General features: G+C 39.3%; 1 protein-coding gene across 4 annotated transcripts in view; it reads left to right on the forward strand.

Moving 5' to 3' along the window:
• Positions 1–24,299, forward strand: part of SLC44A1 (solute carrier family 44 member 1) — a 202,892-nt gene that overhangs the window by 38,702 nt on the left and 139,891 nt on the right. For all 4 annotated transcript variants that reach the window (XM_047067374.1, XM_047067383.1, XM_047067380.1 and 1 more), the window contains exon 2: positions 16,511–16,600. In XM_047067374.1, coding sequence (XP_046923330.1) covers positions 16,511–16,600 — 90 coding nt within the window. The remainder of the gene's footprint in view (positions 1–16,510; positions 16,601–24,299) is intronic.

Here is a 24,299-nt window from a genome sequence, read left to right on the forward strand (position 1 = left end):
ACTGGTCAAGGTACAAATACGGTCAGCTAGAGCTTAGAACTTGGCTTTGGAGGTGGACAAAAATTGTTTCTTATGAGTGGGATATTTTAATAACTCATTGGGCATAGAGGTTTACAGATGTTCATGTTTTGGAAGCATTTATTCAAGTTTGGTCCATTAACATTCATTTTTCTTGGTTGATACATATTTTTTTTTTTTAATTTTTTTTTTCAACGTTTTTTTATTTATTTGTGGGACAGAGAGAGACAGAGCATGAACGGGGGAGGGGCAGAGAGAGAGGGAGACACAGAATCGGAAACAGGCTCCAGGCTCCGAGCCATCAGCCCAGAGCCTGATGCGGGGCTCGAACTCACGGAGCGCGAGATCGTGACCTGGCTGAAGTCGGACGCTTAACCGACTGCGCCACCCAGGCGCCCCTGATACATATTTTTTTAAAGAGCACGTTTAGTATCTGTCATTTATAGGGCTATTAATTTGATGATTCAGTGTTCCTTCTCACTTATTTGGGTGTATCTAGTCTTTTTTTGTATGAGTTTTCTTTTTAATCACTTCAACTCTTCAGCTGGTTTTCATTAATTTAGCTCCTGATGTGCTCACATATTTTCCTGAAAACCTTCCCTCAGGATGGAACCATTGTATCTCAGGGTTGGAAGGGACTTAATAGTCTTCTAATCCAACTGTTAATTTGATGCTTGAATCCCCTGTATTATTCTTTTCCATTTCGGACTTACATAATCGATGTCTTGATTTTTAATAGTTAGATTTACCAAGAAGTGGGTTTTGAGGGTTTCTGGCAATATAGCATTCTCAGACCCTGCATTCACTTGGACATAAGCATCTGGTCATACTTAGGGGTGGCTGAAGGCCAGCTGGTTGCATGATGCTGACATGTTGGCACCATTCAGTGGCCCTTACTACTGGGTGCTCTGGCCTCGAATTTTAAACTCTGGGCAGGGGTGGGAATGTGGTTGGACTTAGGACCCAGATTCTAGGGCCAGGCTAAACCAGGACTCTCCTGTTCCTAGGGCTTCCTCCATAGCTCCTCATCTGTTTGTAGGCAGGGAGAGGGTGTTTGAGGTTGGTGGTGGTATAGAACCAACCTCTTTGTCTCCCAGGCCTGCCAGTTAAGGCCAATCTGTAGGTCTAACAGCTGCCTGTTTGTAAATTAGGCTGAAATACTGGGAGAACTCTCCAGAAGGGATCTAAACTATAGCTCTTTATTATTTTCTGCGTATAGAATTTGAATGCATAAAACTTGGTGTGGTTCAGGTTTTACCAAGGAAGCCCAGCTGTTGGCTATAGGTGACTTTACCGAATATCATCGGTCTTAGAATTCACCACACCCTAGAGCTTTGGAGGCTCAGAAACTTAATTTTGCTAGTGCATATAGAGTGCATCCTTCCACTAATAGTAGAATCACATAAAACAAAGTCATAAGACACATTCGTCAGCTCAGGAGGCTAAGTTAAAACTGACATAGAGACTAGAAAATGTTAGTTGTCTCAGCTAGTGTTAAGGTAAAGCCAAATTATTATTTTTAAATTATCATATTTATTCTTAATAGGAAGTAGTACTTTTTTTTTAATAGTGCAATCCAAATATGGAAAGTCCTTCTGATCCTGCCTCACGAAACAACAGTGGTTAACAGCTTAGTTTGCATGTATTCATCTAGACTCTTTGCACGTGCAGTAGCCTCTGTTACTCTGTTATTTTTTTCCATAGCTCTCTAGTTAGGTTATGCACATGGCTTGTTAACTTGTGGGAAGAAGCTACAGAGGACAGTCAGAAGGTTGCCCAGTGACGTGGAATCGGATAAACAGAGCAAGCTGGATGACTCACGTCTCACTAGCCTGGCTTGTCTGTTGATCAATCTAGAGTCTGCTGCCCTGGCACCTCTTCCTCAAGACCGTTTGGAAGGACAGGTGTCAACGTTTATATCTCAGACTGTTATTTCTCAGTGTAACTGGTCAAGTACAGATCCTGCCAACTAATAGGTGCTGAATAAATAGTAGTTGTGTATATACCTGCGCTTTCTGGCTCTTTTTTTCTGGCAAGTGCGTTCTAGGTGTGTTTACACCACAGTCTAGTTTTGCCTTGGTGTGTGTGTCCGTTGGTCTCTTTAAGATGACTTTTCTGTTTCTACTTTGATCTGTTTTATCTTTTATTTCAGTTCTCTGCAACCTTATTTCTCTTTTCCTCTTGTGACCCCCGCAGAAGGATTGAACTATTCTGTGAAAATCAGCACTCTATCTTGTAATGCTTGTAATTTCTGATTTCTCAGAAAAATCTTTCTTTCGTTAAATTCCATCATTACCCAATTCTTCACCTGAATTAAAAGTATTCAGCTTTCATCTTGTTGTATACCTAATGTAGCTATATTGAAAGTGCTAATAGGAAGTGGCCAATATGGCCCCCTTTTAAGTATTTTCTGTGATTTCTTTTATACATAAAACAGCTTTATTGAGATGTAATTCTTACACCTTATAATTCACCCATCTAAAATTTACTGTACCATAGTTTTTAGTACATTCAGAGTTGTGCAACCATTACCACAATCAATTTTAGAACATTTTTATCATCCCCCAAAGAAACCCCATACCCATGAGTGGTCATTTCCCATTTCCCCTCAACTCCCATCCAACACTAGGCAAGCTCTAATCTTTCTGTCTTTATAGATTTGCCTTTTCTGGACATTTTATATAAATGGAATCATATAATATGTGGCCTTTTGTGTCTGCCTTTTTTCACTTTAATGTCTTCAAAGTTCATCCATGTTCATGTTGTAGTATGTATCACTTCACTCCTTTTTATTCCAAAACTTACATTCCATGCTATGGGTATATACCACATTGTACTGTTCCATTCATCTCTAGATGGGCATTTGTGTGTGATTTCTTTTTTTCTTTTAAGTAAGCTCTCTGCCCAGTGTGGGGTGACATCAAGTCAGATGCCCTAACCGACTGAGCCAGCCAGGCGCCCCTTCTATGTGATTTCTTATTAGCAAAGTAGTACTTTAGTATTGTTTTTCTCTTTGAAACCCGAACAAGTGTTATGCAAAACATGGATGGAAGTTACAGAGGGCTATGAGGAACCAGCAGTTGTTCCTATCTGTAGACATCACTGCAGGTGTTTTCTTCAAATATCAACAGCAATATTTGGACATTTGGAAATTATCTTTGAAATCAAAATACAAAATATGTTAATAACATGTTATTCTTTGTTATGGCCTATAATTTTCCTGTGAGGAAAATGTTAACTGTGCAAAAAAAAAAAAAAAAAAATCAATTTAGATAAAATAAGCCACAGAAGGTACTATAGTATTTTGCTGTAATTCTTCTGCCTCTCATTATTCTGTTTTCCCTCTTCTCTTTCACGTACATTAGTCCACAGTATTTACACAGCATACGTTAACGACAGTGAACACGGAAGAACAGAGTGGTCATGAGCCCTGGAACCCAACTACCTGCTTCATATCCCTGCTGTTTTAGTACTTACTGGCTGTGTGACTCGGGCAAGTTATTTACCCCCTCTTTGCCTCAGTTTTCCCATCAGTAAAATGGGAATGATAATAGTATCAACCTCAGAGGCTTGTTGTGAAAGTGAAATAGGTTAATATGGGTAAAGTGTCTGGCACATGGAATATGTTCAGTAATATAAGTTATTGTTTGCATTTAGTGTCACACAGTCACTAAATACTTGGAATACAACATTATTTTGGTAATCTCAATTGAGGTTGATGCATGACCTTTTCCCACTGTTGGTAGATATGTGCATTTTGTCTGTCATTTCACCAGCCCGCATATGTGAACTTAAATGAATTGTGTATTTATGAAAGGGAGGAGAGGAAAGGTAAAACCCCAGAGATGAGAAAGGTTAGCAAGAGGAGAACAGAAAGGTGGGTGTCAAGTAATCAACTCTCTTAAGTCCCAGTGTGGTTCCTGCCGTGCGATAATAGCTCTATGTTGAATGGATGGAGTTTTGTATAGTTTGTTTGACTATGGGTTGTAGAATTGAAGTTTTCTTCAAATTTCTTAAAATGTTTAAGATCTAAGAAGCCATTTCATTTGCTGTTGTTGTCATTGCCTTTTGAGGGTTACTGTTAGTTTGTTTCTTACGTTCACCATGATTATCTCTACACCTGTGCACTCATTAATTTCTCCTGGTTATATTTCCTTTATAACTAATGTTTTGCTTTTCAGGCACACATTTTAGAATGTATGCAATATGGGAGCAATTCATGTTTGACATGATTATTGTTAAAAGTCAATTTTTAAGATGTATCATGGGAAAGATTTTCCCCCTTTGCCAGTTGTGAAAGGGCATTAACAATGGTTTAGGGCCTGGTCCTAGTGTGGAGTTTTACTTAAAATCATTTATTCCTGCAAATCACAGCACATGGCTTGTGGATAGTTTCTTTACCTTGTAAGTGGGGGGATCAAGTCAGCTGGTCATACTTCTATTTAGAAGAGGAGCCAGGGGTGCCCGGGTGGCTCAGTTGTTAAGTATTTGACTTCGGCTCAGGTCATGATCTCACAGTTCATCAGTTCAAGCCCCGCTTTGGATGAGCTCAAGCCTTGCTTTGGGTGAGCAGGAGCCCCGCTTTGGTTAAAACATGAGCCCTAGGTGAGCCCTGCCTCTCGCTCTCTCTGTCTCTCTGTCTCTCTGTCTCTCTGTCTCTCTCTCTCTCTCTCTCTCTCTGCCTCTTATGGGATTCTCCCTCTCATTCTCTGCCCCTGCCCCTCGCTCACTTGTGCCCTCTCTCTCTCTCTCAAAAAAAAAAAAAAAAAAAAAAAAAAAGAGGAGGAGTCAGGATTCGAACCCAGGCCTGTGTTGCTCCTTCTCACCATACCCATGTATTACCGCTCTAATGTTTGCTAGTATATTTATTACCTGTCTGGTCTTGCCACTTCTTCCACTTTCTTCAGGAGAAACCTTGCTCCTGTCTAGGTGATTTTCAGCATACAGCTTTCTAGTGACGTTTAAAGTGTTCTGATCTCCTGTCAATAAATGTCAGATAGAATAACGTGAACATTTTCTGGAGGTTTTGGTACTGTGTCTATATATAGCTGATACTACACTGAGGAAGTAGAGAAATAATAATCTGGAGAAATGGGAGCCAGGAGCACTTTTCTGTTGTTGTTTCTTCCATAATTAAATAGCATTGATGGAAGTCAAAGTGAGGAAAACACATTATAAGTCAAACTATTTAAAAATTGCACTATCCCCTTCCAAGGTGTGTACATTTTCATATACTATTGTACAAGTTGTAGAGCCAGAGCATAGATACAGTTTCATACCATATTTAAAAAAAAATCTTAACAATTTTTTTAAGTTTTATTTATTTTTGAGGGAGAGTGAGAGCATGCATGAGCAGGGGAGGGGCAGAGAGAGAGGAGACAGGATCTGAAGCAGGCTCTGTGTGACAGCAGAGACCCCAGTGTGGGGCTCAAACTCACAAACTGTGAGATCATCACCTGAGCTGAAGGCAGACGCTTCACCAACTGAGCCACCCAGGTGTCCCCCTACCATATTTTTTAACACTATTTTTTTTTATCATTTTCATTTTCATATGCTACAAGGCAAAGTCTTCATAAGTATTTTTATGATTGCCGAGTATTCTATTCTCATATTTAATGATTTTCTGTTAATTTCTAATTCTTTTTTCATAATAGCACTGTATTGAACATCTCGTGTGTAGCCATTTTAATGTTTTAGCTTATTTCCTTGGAGTTTGAAGTGTATTGCCAAATTACTTTCCAAAAGTATCTATCCAGTTTAAATTGCTTTCAGCATTGTCTTAACTAGCATTACTTGCCTTTACTTCTGAAAGTGTTTTTCAGTGGAAGCATGAACCCTTATGCTCTGGTTTCCAGAAATGTAGCGTTAGAGAGGTTGGCACTGTCTGTATTCATGTCTCCTAATGGGTGTATGACCAAATAAGTTTTGGTGACTCTCACAGAAAGGCCCCAGACAAGTTATGCTTGAAAGACTAGATTTTGTTAGTGTTTCTGAAACTTATTTAAATTTGGAATTTATTTTTCTTGTAGATCTATAATAAACATCTTTGTGGAATACCGTACTATATAATATCTGTGGGAAAAGGAGCCAGCTTGTGATGCAGTAGAATGCTTTGTAGGGATGTGATCTTATGCAGGAGAGGCAGTAAGGATGTTTGCTCTAACATTATGTCACCCCAATGGTAAGAAACCTAGCCTTGTTCATTCATTCATTCATTCATTCATTCATTCATTCAAGCAATTGACTGAGAGCCTACTATGTGCCAGACACTGTTCATCTACATAGCAGTGAATAAAACCAATACATCCTTGCCCCTAAGTAGGCAGTAAGATGGGAAGAATGGACATTATATGTTCAGTCCCTTACGGGAAGGTTCTGCACACATTGTTTCATGTGGAATAGATTTTACAGCTTACCAACAGTAAATAGTGCTGCTCCCTGATTTAATTAAGAAATAAATAGACATATTACCCTTACCCTCATGAAATTTGTAATCTGCTGGGGAAGCAAATAATTATATGTGAAGTGATAATTACTGTAATGGTGGTATATGCACACTATGTTATAGGGACACAAAGGAAGGGAATCTGGTCCCTATTGTGAGGGTTCCAAATTTTTTAAAAAACTATTATAGGGATTTGATTTCTCAAGAGTTCTTAGGCACTGCCACAGAATTGAACATATATTTGTTTCTGTGCATGTTTGCGATGAATTAAAAACATCTTCATTGGCAAAGACAACAGCTAATTTTGATTTAAAATATAAATTTACTCAATTCCACCCACTCATTATCTGTGTTATAATCACTGTAATCTTCACATTCCTTCTCCTTAGTCAGCCTGGACTTCATAAGTCAGTTCTTACCTATTCTGTCATGGAAAGGAAGCCAGATTGGAGTAAGAATCCTATACTGAGTACCTACAAGTTCCTGCTTTAATAAAGGTTTCTAGTATAGCAAGGAAACTCAGTAAATCCATTCATAGTACTGTAGAAGGGAGGGGGTGCAAAGCAGATCTTTGGTCTTATTAGTCTGTCCTTGGTATCAAGTCCCTAAGAAGTTTGGACACTTGTTGGATGTAATGGGGAAAAATGAAGGCCATCAAAACTGTCTAATTAAAAAAATTAAATGGTAATTTCAAATTAAAAATATTGCTCACCACTGATTCAGAAGAAAGACAACTTAGAACTACTGTTGGAGGATTGCAGACAGGCTCGTCTGTATAATTTTGATCATGTTTCATTGACGACGGAGGTAAAAGATGCTGTTTGCTATATTGCAAAGCAGGATGATCTTGGCTTATCGCCAGTAATTATCATGTGCTCATGTTCGAGAAAGGCGGTCACTGAGGAGTCTGATGTAAGAACATCTTTGTAGCGGGTCCCCAGGTATCTATCTATCTATCTATCTATCTGTTTTTAGGGCAGTTGGAGGAAGAGTGAAGACAAAAGCAAGATACCTCCCCATGATCTTTCTATCACTGTGTAATTACATAACTTGTAAGCAGCTCTAGTTGCCACTTCCCCCTTTTTTCTTAAACGGATGAATGTTTGTGATTTAGCATAAAGTTCATGAACTAAGAAAAGCAGTTGGACACAGATGCCTGTATCTTTCCACTCAATGTATCTTATTACCTTTAACTGCCTGTTAAAATCATGCTTTTATTTTTACCTTTCAAATATAAATTGCCAACACCAGGCTTAGCAAATGAAACGGATTACTTATGGTAACTGTAAGTAGTTATGCACTCCAAATCCTTGAGAGAGCTTTCCCAAAGGGCAGGCAATGTCTTTCAAAATCCTATTACAGGATTTTATTTGCAGGTGCTGTGAACAGAAGGCTGAAAACCTCCATGTTTTATTGCTACCCAACTTCATCAGGTCTGCTCACTCTATTGAAAATTGTGGCAAAAATGATACACATCAGCTCTTTTATTCTTTTGTTACTACTCTGCGCAAATAAAAGCATATTGGGGAATTTAATGAAGCAGTATGTCCTTGGAGGGAGCTTTGAAGATTTGGAGTGTATGACTATTTGTCTTTAATACTGGAGATTTTCGTGTAAAACAGACTGGCATGAACAAAAGAAAGTCCTCACAGATAGCCCAGTGTTTGCCACACATGTGCTTAAATCACAGATAGTAGCAGTCACCTTGGAGGCCTCCTGGGTGTGCCAAGGAGCACCCAGGACAATGAAAACTAGCAGACTCATTGGAACTCTGGAGCCACTTTTGGAGGTGGTCTGTTTGCCCAGAAAGTAGAGAGATCAGGATATCAAAAAACAAAACAAAACACTGGAAGGGGGAATTTGATTATTCAACAAATTAGCAAACATACCCCAAGGACACATGCTGGGAATCTGTGCTGCTTGAGAGGCTACATCTCAGCTTGCTTTGGCCTTCACATGCACGGTTGGCTTTTCATTAGGGCCTGGGAAAGGCAGCTGGGATGGAGGGGATGGATCTGTGCTGCAGAGATCTAGGCACACATGAGGGATGGGCATCCATAGGCTTCTCATGAGGTGTAGTCTTCAGGTTACTGCAATTACTGACCTACCAGTTTCACTCTCCTGATTGCTGGCAAGTAGGACTGTAGGGATGTGTTGATGACCTCATAAGGATAATCTTGACTCTGCTTAAGTTTCTAAGCTTCAGTGCTTAGTTATAATGCATATTTGCAGTATACCTCCTGATTGATCAAAACATAGAAGTATGGGCAACTACAGTTGTGAACTCCTGGCCCAAACGGTGTTGGAGTTGATGCTGGTTTGTCTTTTTGCAGGCTTAACGTCGCCAGTACACCACGTCTTTCCCTTTGGAGCAGCCTCGGGGGTTGTCAGTTATTGCTGCTTTGAATGTAGGAGAGAATACAGTCCTCTGGCTTACTCTAGGGAGATGACAAGGGAGCTTGTGGTCAATTAGTGCACCAGAAGTTCTAGGCTGAAGCAATTCTAGATGTACGTGACCAGATAGTACTTAGGAATCTCACCAGTGACATCAACATGAAAATATTGTGGCAGCTTAGTAAATACCGCATGGCACTAATTGTGTGAAAGGCTGAGAGGGCTCCTTCCTAAAGGGAACAACCATAGAACCTTTAGCATCAAGAAATCTTAATGGATACAAAGTAACGAAATGGCTGATTTTTGTATTTTTAAACCAACCTAATGTTCTGTTTGTTTACTACTAAACATTTCTGAGTGGAATAATTCTTATTTGGCAGTCAGTATTTCCCCATCATAGCAGCAAGAATTTTCAGCATGTTTTGGGCACAAAACACATTCTATTTTAGACACCAAAGAATCATTTTTCAATGTTTGCTTCAGAGTTTGTGAGGTAATTTCAACAGATCTCACAAATGTTTACTTAATAGTTCCCATCTCTATTCCTGCAGTACTTTTTACGCATCTCTATTTTGGCATCACTCAGCCATAATCATAGTACCTAATTTGTTTCTCTTTTACTAAACTAGAGCTCAGAGAGGACAGAGGCTTTCTTACTTGGCTTTGAATCTCAGGTCCATTGTAGTGGCGCTCAGTATTGAAGAATCAACAAAATGCTTGAGAGTGTTGTCTGAAAATCAAGTAACTTCTTAGTGTAATTATGCTCTTTTTGTAGCACGTTTTTCATTTTCTCCAAACCATGTCTACACAAGTCTGCTGTGTCAAGGAAAGATTCATAGCATTAGGTAATGATGTTATGAGATTATTGTAAGAATCTTTGGGAAGCTGCATACTTTTATTTAATTAGGAGAAAGTCATACAGAGAGTAAGCATAGAGTATAAAAAGGAGGCCAGAAGCATTCAGTCATTGCTGTTAGGTATTAGGTATCACCAGAGTGTCTCGTGACTCCCTCCGCTTGCCTCCGTATTTGAGACCTACTTGACTTTTTTTTTTTCTTCTTGATTCTGGATTGTTGGTATTGCCTCTCTGATCCTTTCATTTCTTCCTGATCCTTCCTGCCCTGTCTAGATTCACATCTGCCAGACCTTTTCCTACCTAACTGATCCCTGACTTGGCCCACCCAATTACTGCTGATGGCTTCCAGTGATACCTGATTTGACCTGACTGGTTATGACCTATCATTTGTCAAAACCTTTGTGTGTTACTAATATCTGCAATATATTTATTCAGCAACTATTCTTTCATTAGAAATAACATGGAAATTTAGGTCAAAACTTTTTATGGGTTTAGTTCCTAAAAAATATACATCCCTACTACAGCTTATCAAATTTACCAGAAGGCCTTGGATTTAGCTATTAGGGCTTATAGTGAATGTGGAGTCTAGGACATAGATGCTCCTGCTAAGACTTCTGTAAGAGATACTGTGGAAGCTTTTCTTTCTTGTTTCCTTGCTTGTATCTATGATGTGTACAAACTGTAGGGAGGAATATGAAGGTATTAAACATTGTTCTTACCTAACTTCAAGGATATGAATATAATAAAAACATAAACATGAGATAGAGGTCAGTTGTGGTCTTAGAATTGCTTTTTATGTGCTTCAGATTCTCTTTCTCTCTCTGCCCCTCTCCCACTCATGCTCTGTCTCTCCAAAGTAAATAAACATTAAAAAAAAAAATTGCTTTTTATGGTCTAGTACTATTATTAAAAATTATAATTCTGCCTTCTAGATTACTAACCTTGTATAAGTCAAAAGGCTATATAATGTGAATGTTGTTATACACATATACCCTTCTTTTATTTTTTACTTTATTTTTTACCTTTCATTTTTTTATTATTTTTTAAATATGAAATTTATTGTCGAATTGGTTTCCATACAACACCCAGTGCTCATCCCAACAGATGCCCTCCTCAATACCCATCATCCACCCTCCCCTCCCTCCCACGCCCCATCAACCCTCAGTTTGTTCTCAGTTTTTAAGAGTCTCTTATTCCTTCCCTCTCTAACCTTTTTTTTTTTTCCTACCCCTCCCCCATGGTCTTCTGTTAAGTTTCTCAGGATCCACATAAGAGTGAAAACATATGGTATCTGTCTTTCTCTGTATGACTTATTTCACTTAGCATAACACTCTCCAGTTCCATCCACGTTGCTACAAAAGGCCATATTTCATTCTTTCTCATTGCCACGTAGTATTCCATTGTGTATATAAACCACAATTTCTTTATCCATTCATCAGTTGTTGGACATTTAGGCTCTTTCTATAATTTGGCTATTGTTGAAAGTGCTGCTATAAACATTGGGGTACAAGTGCCCCTATGCATCAGCACTCCTGTATCCCTTGGGTAAATTCCTAGCAGTGCTATTGCTGGGTCATAGGGTAGATCTATTTTAAATTTTTTGAGGAACCTCCACATTCACATATACCCTTATTTTAAAAACTTTATGGAAAATTTCAAAGCTTCATTTTTCCCATTTTTGGAAATCTTTCTTTTTATACATTCAGATTTGTCTGGTATTTTATTCTTTCAGCCTGAAGATTTTTTTTTTTTTTAACAGAAGGCTCAATGCCAAATGTGAGGCCTGAACTCACAACCTTGAGGTCAAGAGTCTCATGCTCTACTGACTGAGCCAGCCACAGCCTGAACAGTTTTTGTAGTTCAGGTTTGCTGCTAATAAATTCTTAGAGTTTGTTTGAAAAAGTCTATTTTTGAGAACCATTTTTCTCAGAAATATAGATATAATTTTCTTTTTTTTTAGAGAGCGAGTATGAATGGGGGAGAGGAGCAGTGGGAGAGAGAGAGAGGGAATCCTAAGTGGGGCTCAATCCCACGATTCTGGGACCATGACTGGAGCTGAAATCAAGAGTCAGACCCACGGAGCCACCCAGGGTCCCCTAATAAGTGTTGACTTTTTAAAAAATTTTTTCAATAATTTAAAGATGTCATTGCATGCTTTTTGTTTTGTTTTGCATAGTTTCTGACAAGAAGGTTGCTTAATCTTTGTTTCTCTGTATGTAATGTGCCCACCTCCTGCTGCCATCAAGATGATCTCTTTATTTTTGGTTTTCAACAGTTTGAATTTTTTTTTTTTCAACGTTTATTTATTTTTGGGACAGAGAGAGACAGAGCATGAACGGGGGAGGGGCAGAGAGAGAGGGAGACACAGAATCGGAAACAGGCTCCAGGCTCTGAGCCATCAGCCCAGAGCCCGACGCGGGGCTCGAACTCACGGACCGCGAGATCATGACCTGGCTGAAGTCGGACGCTTAACCGACTGCGCCACCCAGGTGCCCCGCGGTTTTCAACAGTTTGAATATGATATGTATAGCGTGTGTATGTGTGTGTATGCACACATGCGTATGTATATTGGATTTATACTGTTTGGGATTCTCTGAACCTCTTGGATCTGTGCTTTGATTTTTTTTGTTATAAATTTAGTAAATATAGCTGTGCTTTCTTATAAATTTATTTTGTGATAATTTTTGTAAGATTCTCAGTCATTATTTCTTCTAACATTTTCTCTGCCCCATTCAATCTTCTCCTTCTGGGGTTCCAATTACACATATATTAGACCATTTGATATTGCCCTGTAGTTCTTGGATGCTCTTTTGTGGGCTTTTGATTTTTCGCTCTTTTTTTCTTTGTGTTTCATTTTCAGTAATTTCTATTGACCTATCCTTGAGTTTATTGATTCTTTCCTGGGCTGTGTTTAGTCTGTTGATGAGCCTGACAAAAGCATTCTTCATCTTGTTACCATGTTTTTTTTCATTTTTAGCATTTCCTTAAGTCTTACAGTGTCCATCTCTCTGCTTGAGTTTGAGGTCTCAGGTTTCAGATATAGATTTTCCACTTATTTTCTCTGAACCTTGGTTTTCTCTTTTACAAAGTAGAAAAATCAGGAACATATAATAATGACTAACAGACTTATTTTGAGGATCAAATAGGATCCCTTGGGCTAGTCCCTACCTCTCCCTTCCCTCAGTCTCAATCATTGTCATTTAAGGTTTGCACAGTATGATTACGTTGACCCTATTTAGTTCCTAAATTGTAAGATTGTGTGAAGGGGAAGGGACCTAACATTTACTGACAGCCTGTATTAATCTCATATAGAATTTGAGAAGGGGATAAAAATCACATTTAAAACGTGCTTTTGTAAAACATTTTACTTCTGCCAGGTCTATGTGGATTTTAATTGGAAGAAACAGACAGCATTAAATCCAGTTGCCACTTGGTTAAGTCTGTTAAAGAATCATTAAAATTTTTCAACTGTTGGGTTTCTTGACTCGCTTGAGAAATGTCATGGCTCATAAAACATCTTTCTTTCTCGGTGCCTATAGGATTTTAAATAATTGAGTTGGCTCCCCAGTTTTGCGTTGTGAGGAAAAACTAGTGGAGTTTTGTTCCTTACTGACTGGTGCAAATGAACGATATTCTCATTGGATTTGGCTTTGTGGTCACAGAGTTGGATTCAGAGTCTCGTTGCACAACTCTAAAATCTTGGGCTGATTATTTAACTTTTGAGTTTGGGTTGTTTTTTGTTGTTGTTGTTGTTGTTGTTTTTTAATCTGTGAAATAAGGATGATAACCTGCATCAGAGAGCTGTTTTGAAGACATAATGTATGTAAAGAAGACATAAAGTATGTAAAGCTTTGGGTATAGTACCTAGTTAATAGTGATCAGTGACTGATAACATTAAGAACAGTAGCTAAAATGCAAACATGCCACCATTCAGTCAAGTTGTAGTAAATAGAAGGGGAAAGGCAACTTTAATATTCTTTTTATTTCTTTTATTTGGAAAGGTCCATCTGGTAAAAGGATATCTTAATAGGGAGAGGTTAACTAAAAAGTGTGGATGAATAAGAATAACTAAGAATTAGTGCTTACTGTGTGATAGATACTCACGTTTAGTCCTCAGAATACCCCCAAGCCATCGTTCCTCTGAGACGCCTTTCTTTATCTGAGTAAGAGTGACCACCCTCTCCTTGATGTTCTTCTGTTCTAGTTTGTACCTTGTCACTATCTTTTACATGTAACTCCCTCCTCTCTCCGCTTCTCCTCCCCAGTGAAAGGTTTTTTACGTATTTGGTCGCAAGTGGCCCACAGTAAGTAGAATTAAATTGTTGGGATGTCAAATCTCTGTGTGTTTCTGGTCAAGAGTGAAATCCCACTTTCTTTATGTTGTAGGTGAAAATTTAAGCATTAAAAACTGAATGTTGGTCTAAGGTAACATTGCTAAGAAAATAGTTGTGGATAAAGAAACTGCTCAATCAATCCGAGGCTCCTCCCTGCCCCCCCCCCAGAGACTGTTTTTTTTTTTTTTTTTTTTTAGACTGTTTAAGATAAACAAATACAGCATCTTAAAGTAGCTCTTGCTCTGGAAATTACCTTAGGGTAAATATGAATTTCAAAGAGGTATCCAAATTCTGTATTTGTAAGTCATTTTACTCTAATGGGAATTATTCAAGATTGAAATTATTTAATACAAAGAAACATTCTTTATTCGTACTGTGAGTAGCTGTGTTCCAAACATAGACCACAATACTGGCATTCTTGCTTGAAAAGTACAAGGAATAATGTCAAATTATTTTTGCAGCTTTTCTTTTCTTTTTTTTTTTTTTTGTCATAAAAATTTTCACAAAATTGTCCTGCTGATCATAGATTTTTACAGTTGGAAGGAACCTAAGAGATGCAGTCTAACTCCTTCCTGCCACCCAGAGAGGTGAAGCAATTTTTCCAAAGTCACGTAGCTAACTAATGACAGAACCGGCGAGAGAACAGAGTCCTTGATCCATTTTCCATAGTGTTACATTCCTTAGGAAAAAACTGCCTACTCATTCTTGGTTTTTAATTTTAGTTAGAGTCTTAGGGTAAGGTTTTCCCTGTGAGTCACTACTGCTCTTTTGTTTTCTTGTGTGGGTGTCTGGGACCAATCTATTAAGGGGGGTGGAGTTTTTTGCTGTTGTTGAACAATTGAACAGTGTAAGGCACTAAACAAGGAAAAGGCATCTGTCTGGTTAGCATGTGAGGGGTAGGGAAGAAGGGTTGTAGCTCAGACTCTCTGCTTTTAACATTGATAAGCAGGTATTTTAAAGTTGAGTTTCCTAACTTGGGGTCTGAATTCCCTAAAGTTTTATGAAAACTATGCAAATAGATACATACCTCCCAAGAAAAGAATGTGTAGCTTTCATCAAGTTATTAAAGGGTACATAGCTAAAAACTGTTGTTTTCTTTTTTAAAGGGAGGAAAAGCCAATAAGCAAACCTGAGAACCAGTTCCCGACTCTTGTACTCTAAATACTAATTATACTAGAGGCCTCCTTATTATCTCCAGCCGCCTTCTGTTGGTATGCCCTTTCCTGAAGATAAGCCTTCCCAGATGGCTTCCTGGATCTTGTCATGGAAGCCATTGGAGGCCCCAACCTTCTCGAAAGAACGTTTCCCATAGGTTTCCCAAGGCTGCCTTCTCTCCCTTCTCTGCCTATTGTTTCCAGCATAGGGTGGGAGACCCTGGGTTTTTTGTTCATTAGAAAACTTAGGGGTGTTTTTTCTATTACATTCTGGTTAAAAGGAATTTGTAAGCTGACTTGAGAGCCTGAGAGTATTTGCTATAAGAAAAAAAAAATGCAATCAGGATTCCATTCAATACTTCGCACATTTACTTTTAGAATGCTTCTAGTTCTTCAGTTAGGGAATCTCTGTTTGATCGAGAAACTCTTTCTACTTTCTAGAAACAGACTGAAAATCCGTGGATGGTGGCTTAGGAGTTACCCAGATCTGTCTCTAAAAATGTTTTAATTTAGTTTTTCTCTCCTGAATTTTATTAGATCTAAAAGAAATTACCCTTGAATAGGAATTCACTTTAATGGGCTTTCTTCCTAGAAAAGAACATAATATGTAAAGCACATTCTAGATTAAAAAAAATTTTTTTAATGTTTATTTCTGAGAGAGATGGACAGACAGACAGTGCAAGCTGGGGAATGGCAGAGAGAGAAGGAGACCCAGAATCCGAAGCAGGCTCCAGGCTCTGAGCCGTTAGCACAGAGCCCGACATGGGGCTCGACTCACGAACTGTGAGATCATGACCCGCGCCGAAGTCAGACGCTTAACTGACTGAGCCACCCAGGCGCCCCTCTAAATTTTTAAGTTTAGCATCTGGACACACAAAGAGAAAGCAACCACTAAGATTAAAGTTGGAAGAATTTGTTTGTTCATTTATTCGTTAAAAAAGGCCGTATTGAATACATGTCTTGAACCCTCAGGTGTCATGTTAGGTGCTGGGAAATGAGAAGAGGTCTTTTCCCTTGTGAAGCTCATGTTCTTCTGGGGATACAGTTAACAATTCCAACCCAGAATGCTAACTACTCTAATAGAGGTACAAGAAAAGCATTGGAGTCAGTACTCTGCCTAACCAGGAAGAAAGGTGGGGTGTTAGGGAAAACTTCCCAGAAAAGTGACCTGTACTTGAGTTGTATCTTAATAGGTTCAGTAGAAACTTGTCAGGCAAGAAGGAGTCTAGGTATAAGTGGTATTTTTGTGCCTTCCTCATTTTAACTACGTTTAACATTCGCCACTCTCTTATTTTGTATTTTCAATTAGAGCTCTAAACGAGAATGGAAGCCACTGGAAGACCGTAGCTGTACAGACATACCCTGGCTGCTGCTTTTTATTCTCTTCTGCATTGGAATGGTAAGAACACTCTCCTAGATTATCAGAACCTGGTGAACTCATGATCCAAGGGGATGATGGGGAATTGGTTTAAAGGGGGAGCTTGTTATTTATTTATTTATTTATTTATTTATTTATTTATTTATATTTAACCCCTCCTGAATTGCTTATAACAGGAGGTCCTAGGATATCATTGAAGCTGGTTATTTTTGTCCCATACAATTCATTGGTATTTGATACCCCTTGATTTTTTTTTTCTTTTTTTAAGCTTACATGAGATAACATTAAGGGGATTGGAACTTTGTCTCTTTTACTAGATCACTTAAGGAAGCCAGATCATTCCACATAAATTTCTGTGAATTGTGATCTTAATGGCATGTTGACCAGAGCACTGGGCATGGAGTCTTGAGTATTTATCCAACCCAATCACACAAACCTGATGGCTATTTTTGTACCAGTTTTCCTTTCAGGGACTTGGTGTGTTCCTTTGTATAACATTAGAAGTTGTGCCAGGGGGTATCGACAGTGTTTCCAATTCTGACATCTTTTAGTTCTTCCTGAAGAGGTGAAGCTGCTTGCTCACTGCTTCTGCCCATACTAGGCCCCTGCTGCCTGCTGTGTGTGCTGTACTGAGTGGCGTCTCTCAGTTGGAGGTGGGGGACTTGGTGATTTTCCATTGGGTATAGACGATGGAGGAGCAGAGTCCCTCGTACAGAGTGTCGGGGGTGTGCTGATTCAAACTGCATACCCATCCGGCCCTGCAGGGGTTTCTGACACAGCCTTCAGGGACTTGAGAGTCCCTGCCAGTGTGCTGGGCTGGAAAAGAAGGTTGGAAACAACGGTTTTAAAGCTAGCTGATGTGTAGAGCTACAGTTAGAATGGACTTGGAAATCCTCATCTGGCTCATCACCCTCATTCTACAGAGTGAGAAGCTCAAACCCAGAGATGGCAATGACCATCCCAAGGCTCATTGTTAGTTATTAGCAGGGCTGAGAACAGAATCCCGGTCTCATAATTTCCAGGGCAGTGCTCTTTTCTGCCACCTTGTTTCCTCTTCCTCAAGGGGACTGTGCAGATGGTATCGCTTTCTTTTTCGTGGTCTTTACAAACCAAAACACAAATACACTACCTCTGGCAGCCTTTTTTCACAAATACGTGAGCGGTTTTAACCCCCATTTCCCCATATCTTTTATAGAGCTTCTTTAGGAAAATCTTATTCCGTGTCCTCTGCAACGGTACACCTTGCAAATGCCACTTGAAAATCACAGAACTACCCTAAGCCCAATAGGCATAATTAGCAGGTGCCAGTTCTGAACCTGAAGAAAGGATAAGAAAGCAGTAGACTTTTTATTTATTTATTTATTTTTTTTTTTTTTTTAATTTTTTTTTTCAACGTTTATTTATTTTTGGGACAGAGAGAGACAGAGCATGAACGGGGGAGGGGCAGAGAGAGAGGGAGACACAGAATCGGAAACAGGCTCCAGGCTCCGAGCCATCAGCCCAGAGCCTGACGCGGGGCTCGAACTCACGGACCGCGAGATCGTGACCTGGCTGAAGTCGGACGCTTAACCGACTGCGCCACCCAGGCGCCCCAGAAAGCAGTAGACTTTTTAAAGAGATATAATAAATTGAGTAAAATAAGGAGTGTTAGTTTTAAAGATAATAGCTTAGTTTCAAGAAACCTGAGATACTTAGAAAACATCAAAATACCCATTTCCTCACTTAGGACTTCTAAGATGTTGTTCGAGAGTCTTCTTAGTTTAATGGAGTGGCACCTGAAATGCAGTGTGCATACAGAGTGTGGGAAAAATTTTTTTGTTAACAGAATTAGTCCACCACCTCTCCCCATACCCTGAATCATCCCTGAGACAAACAGCAGCTGACCTTTCGAAATTAGATTTATAAACACATGTACCTGCCACTCCAGGTGCTTTTGATTTTCTACTCTAAAATAGCTCGGGAAAGCATCATGAATGTTGATAGGCTGACTTGGGAGTGACCTGAGAGTAAGGAGTATTTGTTTACTGACATGTTTTAATGCAATGGTAATTAATGTTGATGTCAGTGCAGTGGTAATTAAGACCCACTGTGGGTTCTTTTTATTTTTCTTTTATTAAAAAAATTTTTTTTAATGTTTATTTTCTCAGAAAGAGACAGAGAGTGTGAGCTCGGGAGGGGCAGACAGAGAGGGAGACACAGAATCCAAAGCAGGCTTCAGGCTCTGAGCGGTCAGCACAGAGCCTGATGCGGGGCTTGAACTCATATCACAAACCACAGGATCATGACCTGAGCAGAAGTTAGACGCCTAACCGGCTGAGCCACCCAGGCGCCCACCCCCCCAACCCACTGTGCGTACTTTTAAATGCAGGCATAGTGTTATGTGTCTTGGAAGGATTTTTTTAATGGATTACCTCCATGGAGTTGAGCTAACCTCAAATTTTGCCATGTGGAAACTGGAGAAATTTTCAAGTTCTGTTGCCCACCATACTGGCACAACACAATAGTAGGCCAATGTTTCTTTGTCTTCCGTGTATTCGTTTTGTATGGTTTTGAAAAGGTTTTTTTCTTTTAGGATTTCATCCTATAGTACTTCTCAGAGAAACATTCATCAAACATTTATTGATTTATTGAGCATTGCCCTATGCTTGATGCTTTTGTATGTATTTATCTTGTTAAATTTTCCAAGTTATCTTATGAAATAAGTTTTATCCCTAGCTTTTGAACAAGGTGTAACAAGGTTAAATATTTGCTTGTCTAAGAATATAATAATGGCAATACACGGCAAAGATAGAATAGGAACCAGAAGTTTCTGCCTATACTCTTTTGATCTAGTGGCCTTTCTGTCATCTTGTGACCTAATTTTCAAGTCATACCTTTATTCACTGTCCCTTACTTGTAGTTCTTTGCTCATTCCTTGATGTCTGTGCTTTGAAATATGTTAAGATCTTGTCTTATTTCATTCATCTTCACCATTAAGTCTTATTTACACATGTTCACCTCTTCATAAATATTTGTACTTCTCTTTTATTTCCTCTCTTACATTCAAGATTTTTCCATGCTTACTTGCCTTGTCTAGAACTTAGGGTATTTTTCTTTTCTTTAATTTTATTTTAGGTGGGGGGCGGGGGGGGGGAGTGCACATGAAAGTGTGGGAGAGAGGCCGAGGTGGGGAGAGAGAGAGAGAGAGAGAGAGAGAGAGAGAGAGAGAGAGAATGAGAATCTTAAGCAGGTTCCATGCCCAGCATGTAGCCTGATACAGGGCTCAATCCCATGACCGTGGATCACGACCTGAGCTGAAATCAAGAGTCAGATGCTTAACCAACTGAGCCACCCGGGTGCCCCAAGAACTTAGGTTATTTTCCAAAGCAAATTGCTACCAGCCTTCTTGAGAGCTATCATCTTCCCCATTTGAACTTTCATCAGTATTTTGAAATTATTGGACATACATTTAACTCCATTCTAAAAAATTGCACGTAGTATTGTGCTTCTAAATTTCTATTTTCCTTTAAGGTAGTAATCAAGTGGTTCTCATATTAGACAATAAAAAAAATACTTGTTCCTGGGTCCCACCTCTGATTGTGATTTAATCTCTGTGTTCGATGTTCAGTCAGGATTGAGAGACCACTGTTTTAGGCACCAATAAACTGCTGAAGAGTTTTGAGCAAGAAATGATGTGACCGGGTTTAGGAAGATAGCCCTGGTAGCCAATGTTAAAGATGGTCTGTAAAGCCATTGTAAAGGGGAACCACTTTGAAGGCTGATGGAATAGTTCAGATAACATGTGGAAAACTGGAAATAAGGTAGTAATAAAGGAGAGGAAGAGAGAGCATCAATGTTGCAGGCAAGACAGAGTGAGGATGACTAAGAGGTTCTTGTGTTAGGGGTTCAGGTTAGAACTTTTCAGCTCAAATCTGACTCCAGCTTGTAAGTTCCAAACCACAGTTTCTGTACACATGAAGGAACAAAAATAAGATGGATAAACAAATATTACTTTATTATTTTTTTTAATTTTTTAATGTTTTTATTTATTTTTGAGAGAGAGACACAGAGTGTGAGCAGGGGAGGGGCAGAAAGAAAGGGAGACACAGAATCCGAAGCAGACTCCAGGCTCTGAGCTGTCAGCACAGAGCCCAATGCAGGGCTCAAACCCACAAACCATGAAATTATGACCTGAGCTGAAGTCAGATGCTCAACCAACTGAGCCACCCGGGCACCCCAATACTAATTTATTAGTCACCAGACAGTCACCTGATTATATCCAATAAAGAAATCCTTGGTGAAAATGACTTGTAGAATGAAGCTTGTGCCATGTGGGCTGAAGATCCTTCCCATCTTGGATAGTGCAAGTTCATTCTCTCTCAGGGAGAGAGAGGTATGTATGAGAAGAGGGAAGAGATCCATCGGGACCCTATCTGCCCAGATCAGCTTACCGCAGAAATCAGGAAAGAGAGGCAACTGGATGGCCCTAGTAGGAGTGCTTACCATGGACAGTGGAAGGTAGAGAGACCTTACAATTTAGCCCTCTTACTTATTGCTTCTTACTGTGGACGAGGGGCTGTTCTGTATGTGACACAGAAACATTGAAATTTCACAACTACTTTCTCATTTTACAGATAGAGAGCAGAGGCACAGAGATAAGTTCAATAACTTATCTAGATAACCCAGTGGCAGCATTGAACCCGGAAGAGAAGAGGTAGAAAAGGTGAGGCCTCAAGAGATAGTCCCTCCTTTGTTGCCTGGAATTGGGAACAACAGATAGTTATTTAGAACATGGATGCGGTAACCTTGCCAGCCAGTAAAATGTTGTCTCATCAGTATTTCAGATTCTGAGCAAACAGTTTAGCATTCTTACTTCCTCTGGCACAGTTAGGAAGCAATAGTGATGGCCAGAAGTGTGGAGGGGGGAGACTGAGCAGTACCCTCACTCCATATCTTACATGTGCAGTCCAGTAAAGAATGAAACGACAAATGCAGACAGGGTATGTGCAGGAGAGGTGAGTGGTTTGGGGAAGTGTGGAATGAGAAGATGAATTCGACAGAAGTAGGGCATGGGTAAGGATAAGCACTGGGAAATGCAGAGTTGGAGCTTTGGAGAATGGTCTGGACTAGAGCTAGGCGTAGGAGACATCATTGCATACGTTGTCCCTTCAGACTGCTTTCAAGGACCTTTTTTTAATTTTATAGCATTAGTCTAGTTCCCAGAGCATAGTGTTTCTACCTCATTAACTATTGTTGAGCATGCAGCACCTAGTGAAAGACTCAGAGACTCACTGCAGTATTTAGTCATCTGTGTGATGGTCTGTGCTTTGCCAGGAAGAGGAAGAAAATTACCTTAAGGTTACCTGATCCAAATATGTACCTACTTAATGTTAAATCCTTTGTTTTTTTTTCCTTTTTTTTATTATGGTAAAATATAAATAACATAAACTTTACCATGTTAACTATTTTTACATTGATTACATGGATTTGGTTTTTAATTTAATTTAATTTTTTATTTTTTTATTAATTTTATTATTTTTTTAAATTTACATCCAAATTAGGTAGCGTATAGTGCACAATGATTTCAGGAGTAGATTCCTTAATGCTCCTTACCCATTTAGCCCATTACCCCCTCCCATACTCCCTCCAGTAACCCTCTGTTCTCCATATCCATGAGTCTCTTATGTTTTGTCCCCCTCCCTGCCTTCATATTATTTTTGTTTCCCTTCCCTTATGTTCATCTGTTTTGTCTCTCAAAGTCCTCATATAGTGAAGTCATATGATCTTTGTCTTTCTCTGACTAATTTCACTTAGCATAATACCTTCCAATTCCATCCATGTAGTTGCAAATGGCAAGATTTCATTATTTTTGATTGCCGAGTAATACTCCATTGTATATATATACCACATCTTCTTTATCCATTCATCCATTGAGGGACATTTGGGCTCTTTCCATACTTTGGCTATTGTTGATAGTGCTGCTATAAACATTGGAGTGCATGTGTCCCTTTGAAACAGCACAACTGTATCCTTGGATAAATACCTACTAGTGCAATTGCTGGGTCATAGGGTAGTTCTATTTTGAGTTTTTTGAGAAACCTCCATACTGTTTTCCAGAGTGGCTGCACCAGCTTGCATTCCCAGGATTTTCTTTCTTTCTTTTTTTTTTTTATTTATTTTTTTATTTTAGAGAGAGAGAGCAAAAGCAGGGGAGGGACAGAGAGAGAGAGAGAGAGAGAGAGAGAGAGAGAGAAAATCAGCGCAGAGCCTGATGCAGGGCTTGATATCATGACCATGAGATCATGACCTGAGCCGAAATCGGGAGTTGGATGCTTAACTTACTGAGCCACCATGTACCCCTAAATGGATTTGCTTTTAACCTACTCTTGTTTTTGTATTCTTGATCACTATGCTGGACCAAATGGGCTTATACTTCTTCCTGCAAGTATACTCTGAAAAATTTTACTTTGTGTCTACTTTCCCTTAGGATCATAAATTTTGAGAAGAGGAAAGCGCTTTAGAGATTAATCTAGTTAAACCCAGGAAACTGAGGCTCAGAATTTAAAGTGACTTACCCAAGATCATAGGGAGTATTTGTATCAGAGCTGGGTTCAGTGTCTAGTATTCCCTGTTTGTGTTTTTTCTTTTTTTCATTGCTCAAGCTGCCCATGAAACTGAGCCTATCTGATTTTGCTTCCTCATACCGCATGATTTTCTAACCTTTTGAGAACATTTCAGTTCTTTTTTTTTTTTTTAACGTTTATTTTTTTGAGAGACAGAGAAAGACAGAGCTCAAGTGGGGGAGGGGGAGAGAGGGAGACAAAGAATCTGAAGCAGGCTCCAGGTTCCCAGCTGGAGTCAGCTGATGCAGGGCTCAAACTCACAAACCATGAGATCATGACCTGAGCCGAAGTTGGCTGCTTAACCAACTGAGCCACCCAGGTGCCCCCATTTCAGTTATTTTAGGGTAAACTTCATGTATTTTAACCTTTTTGTACCCTGCATAGCATCTTGCATTTGTAAATGCTCAGTAAATACTTTTTGGGTGTATATTTTCTAGACTTCCAAACATTCTTGCTTATTGATTCTTTCTTCTTTCTTAGAGTAATACATCCTATTAATGTGTGAAGAAATCCAGAAATCTGGAAGATTGGCAAAATTAAAAAAAATTTTTTTTAGTTTGTATAAATATTAGTTATTCATCAGGTATTCTTTTTATAAAATGTATTTATTTTGAGAGAGTGTGTGTGCACACGTGAGTGGGGGAGGCACAGAGAGAGGGGGAGAGAGGATCCCAAGCAGGCTCCATGCTGTCAGCACAGAGCCCGACTTGGGGCTCAATCCCACAAACTGTGAGATCATGACCTGAGCCGAAATTAAGAGTCAGATGCTAACTGACTGAGCCATCCAGGTGCCCCTGCATCAGGCATTCTTGTCCTGTCTTCTAGGTCCTAATAGCCTTCCTTGTCTCCGGGTTCTCAGAAAAGGAGGAACAGAAGCCAAATGCTGCTTCAAGGTTTGACAAATTAGTGATTAGGAGATTGATTCCAAGCTTTCACTGAGTTTAGGAATAGAGGTAGAGGATTAGGTATAGAACTAAAGGAGGTAGTATTGAAGGGGGAAAAAAGAGCCTGGATATACTTTCATTTCAGAGCTATAAACATAAATCTTTTCCCCCATCTTTCTATTTTGAAACATTTCACTAGATTTGTATTTCATCCCCACCCCGCCACACACCACA

The sequence above is a fragment of the Lynx rufus genome, unplaced genomic scaffold (assembly GCF_022079265.1).
Source record: "Lynx rufus isolate CCGP_SWC_20201006 ecotype Redwood Valley unplaced genomic scaffold, mLynRuf1.p SCAF_10, whole genome shotgun sequence".
NCBI lineage: Eukaryota > Metazoa > Chordata > Mammalia > Carnivora > Felidae > Lynx > Lynx rufus.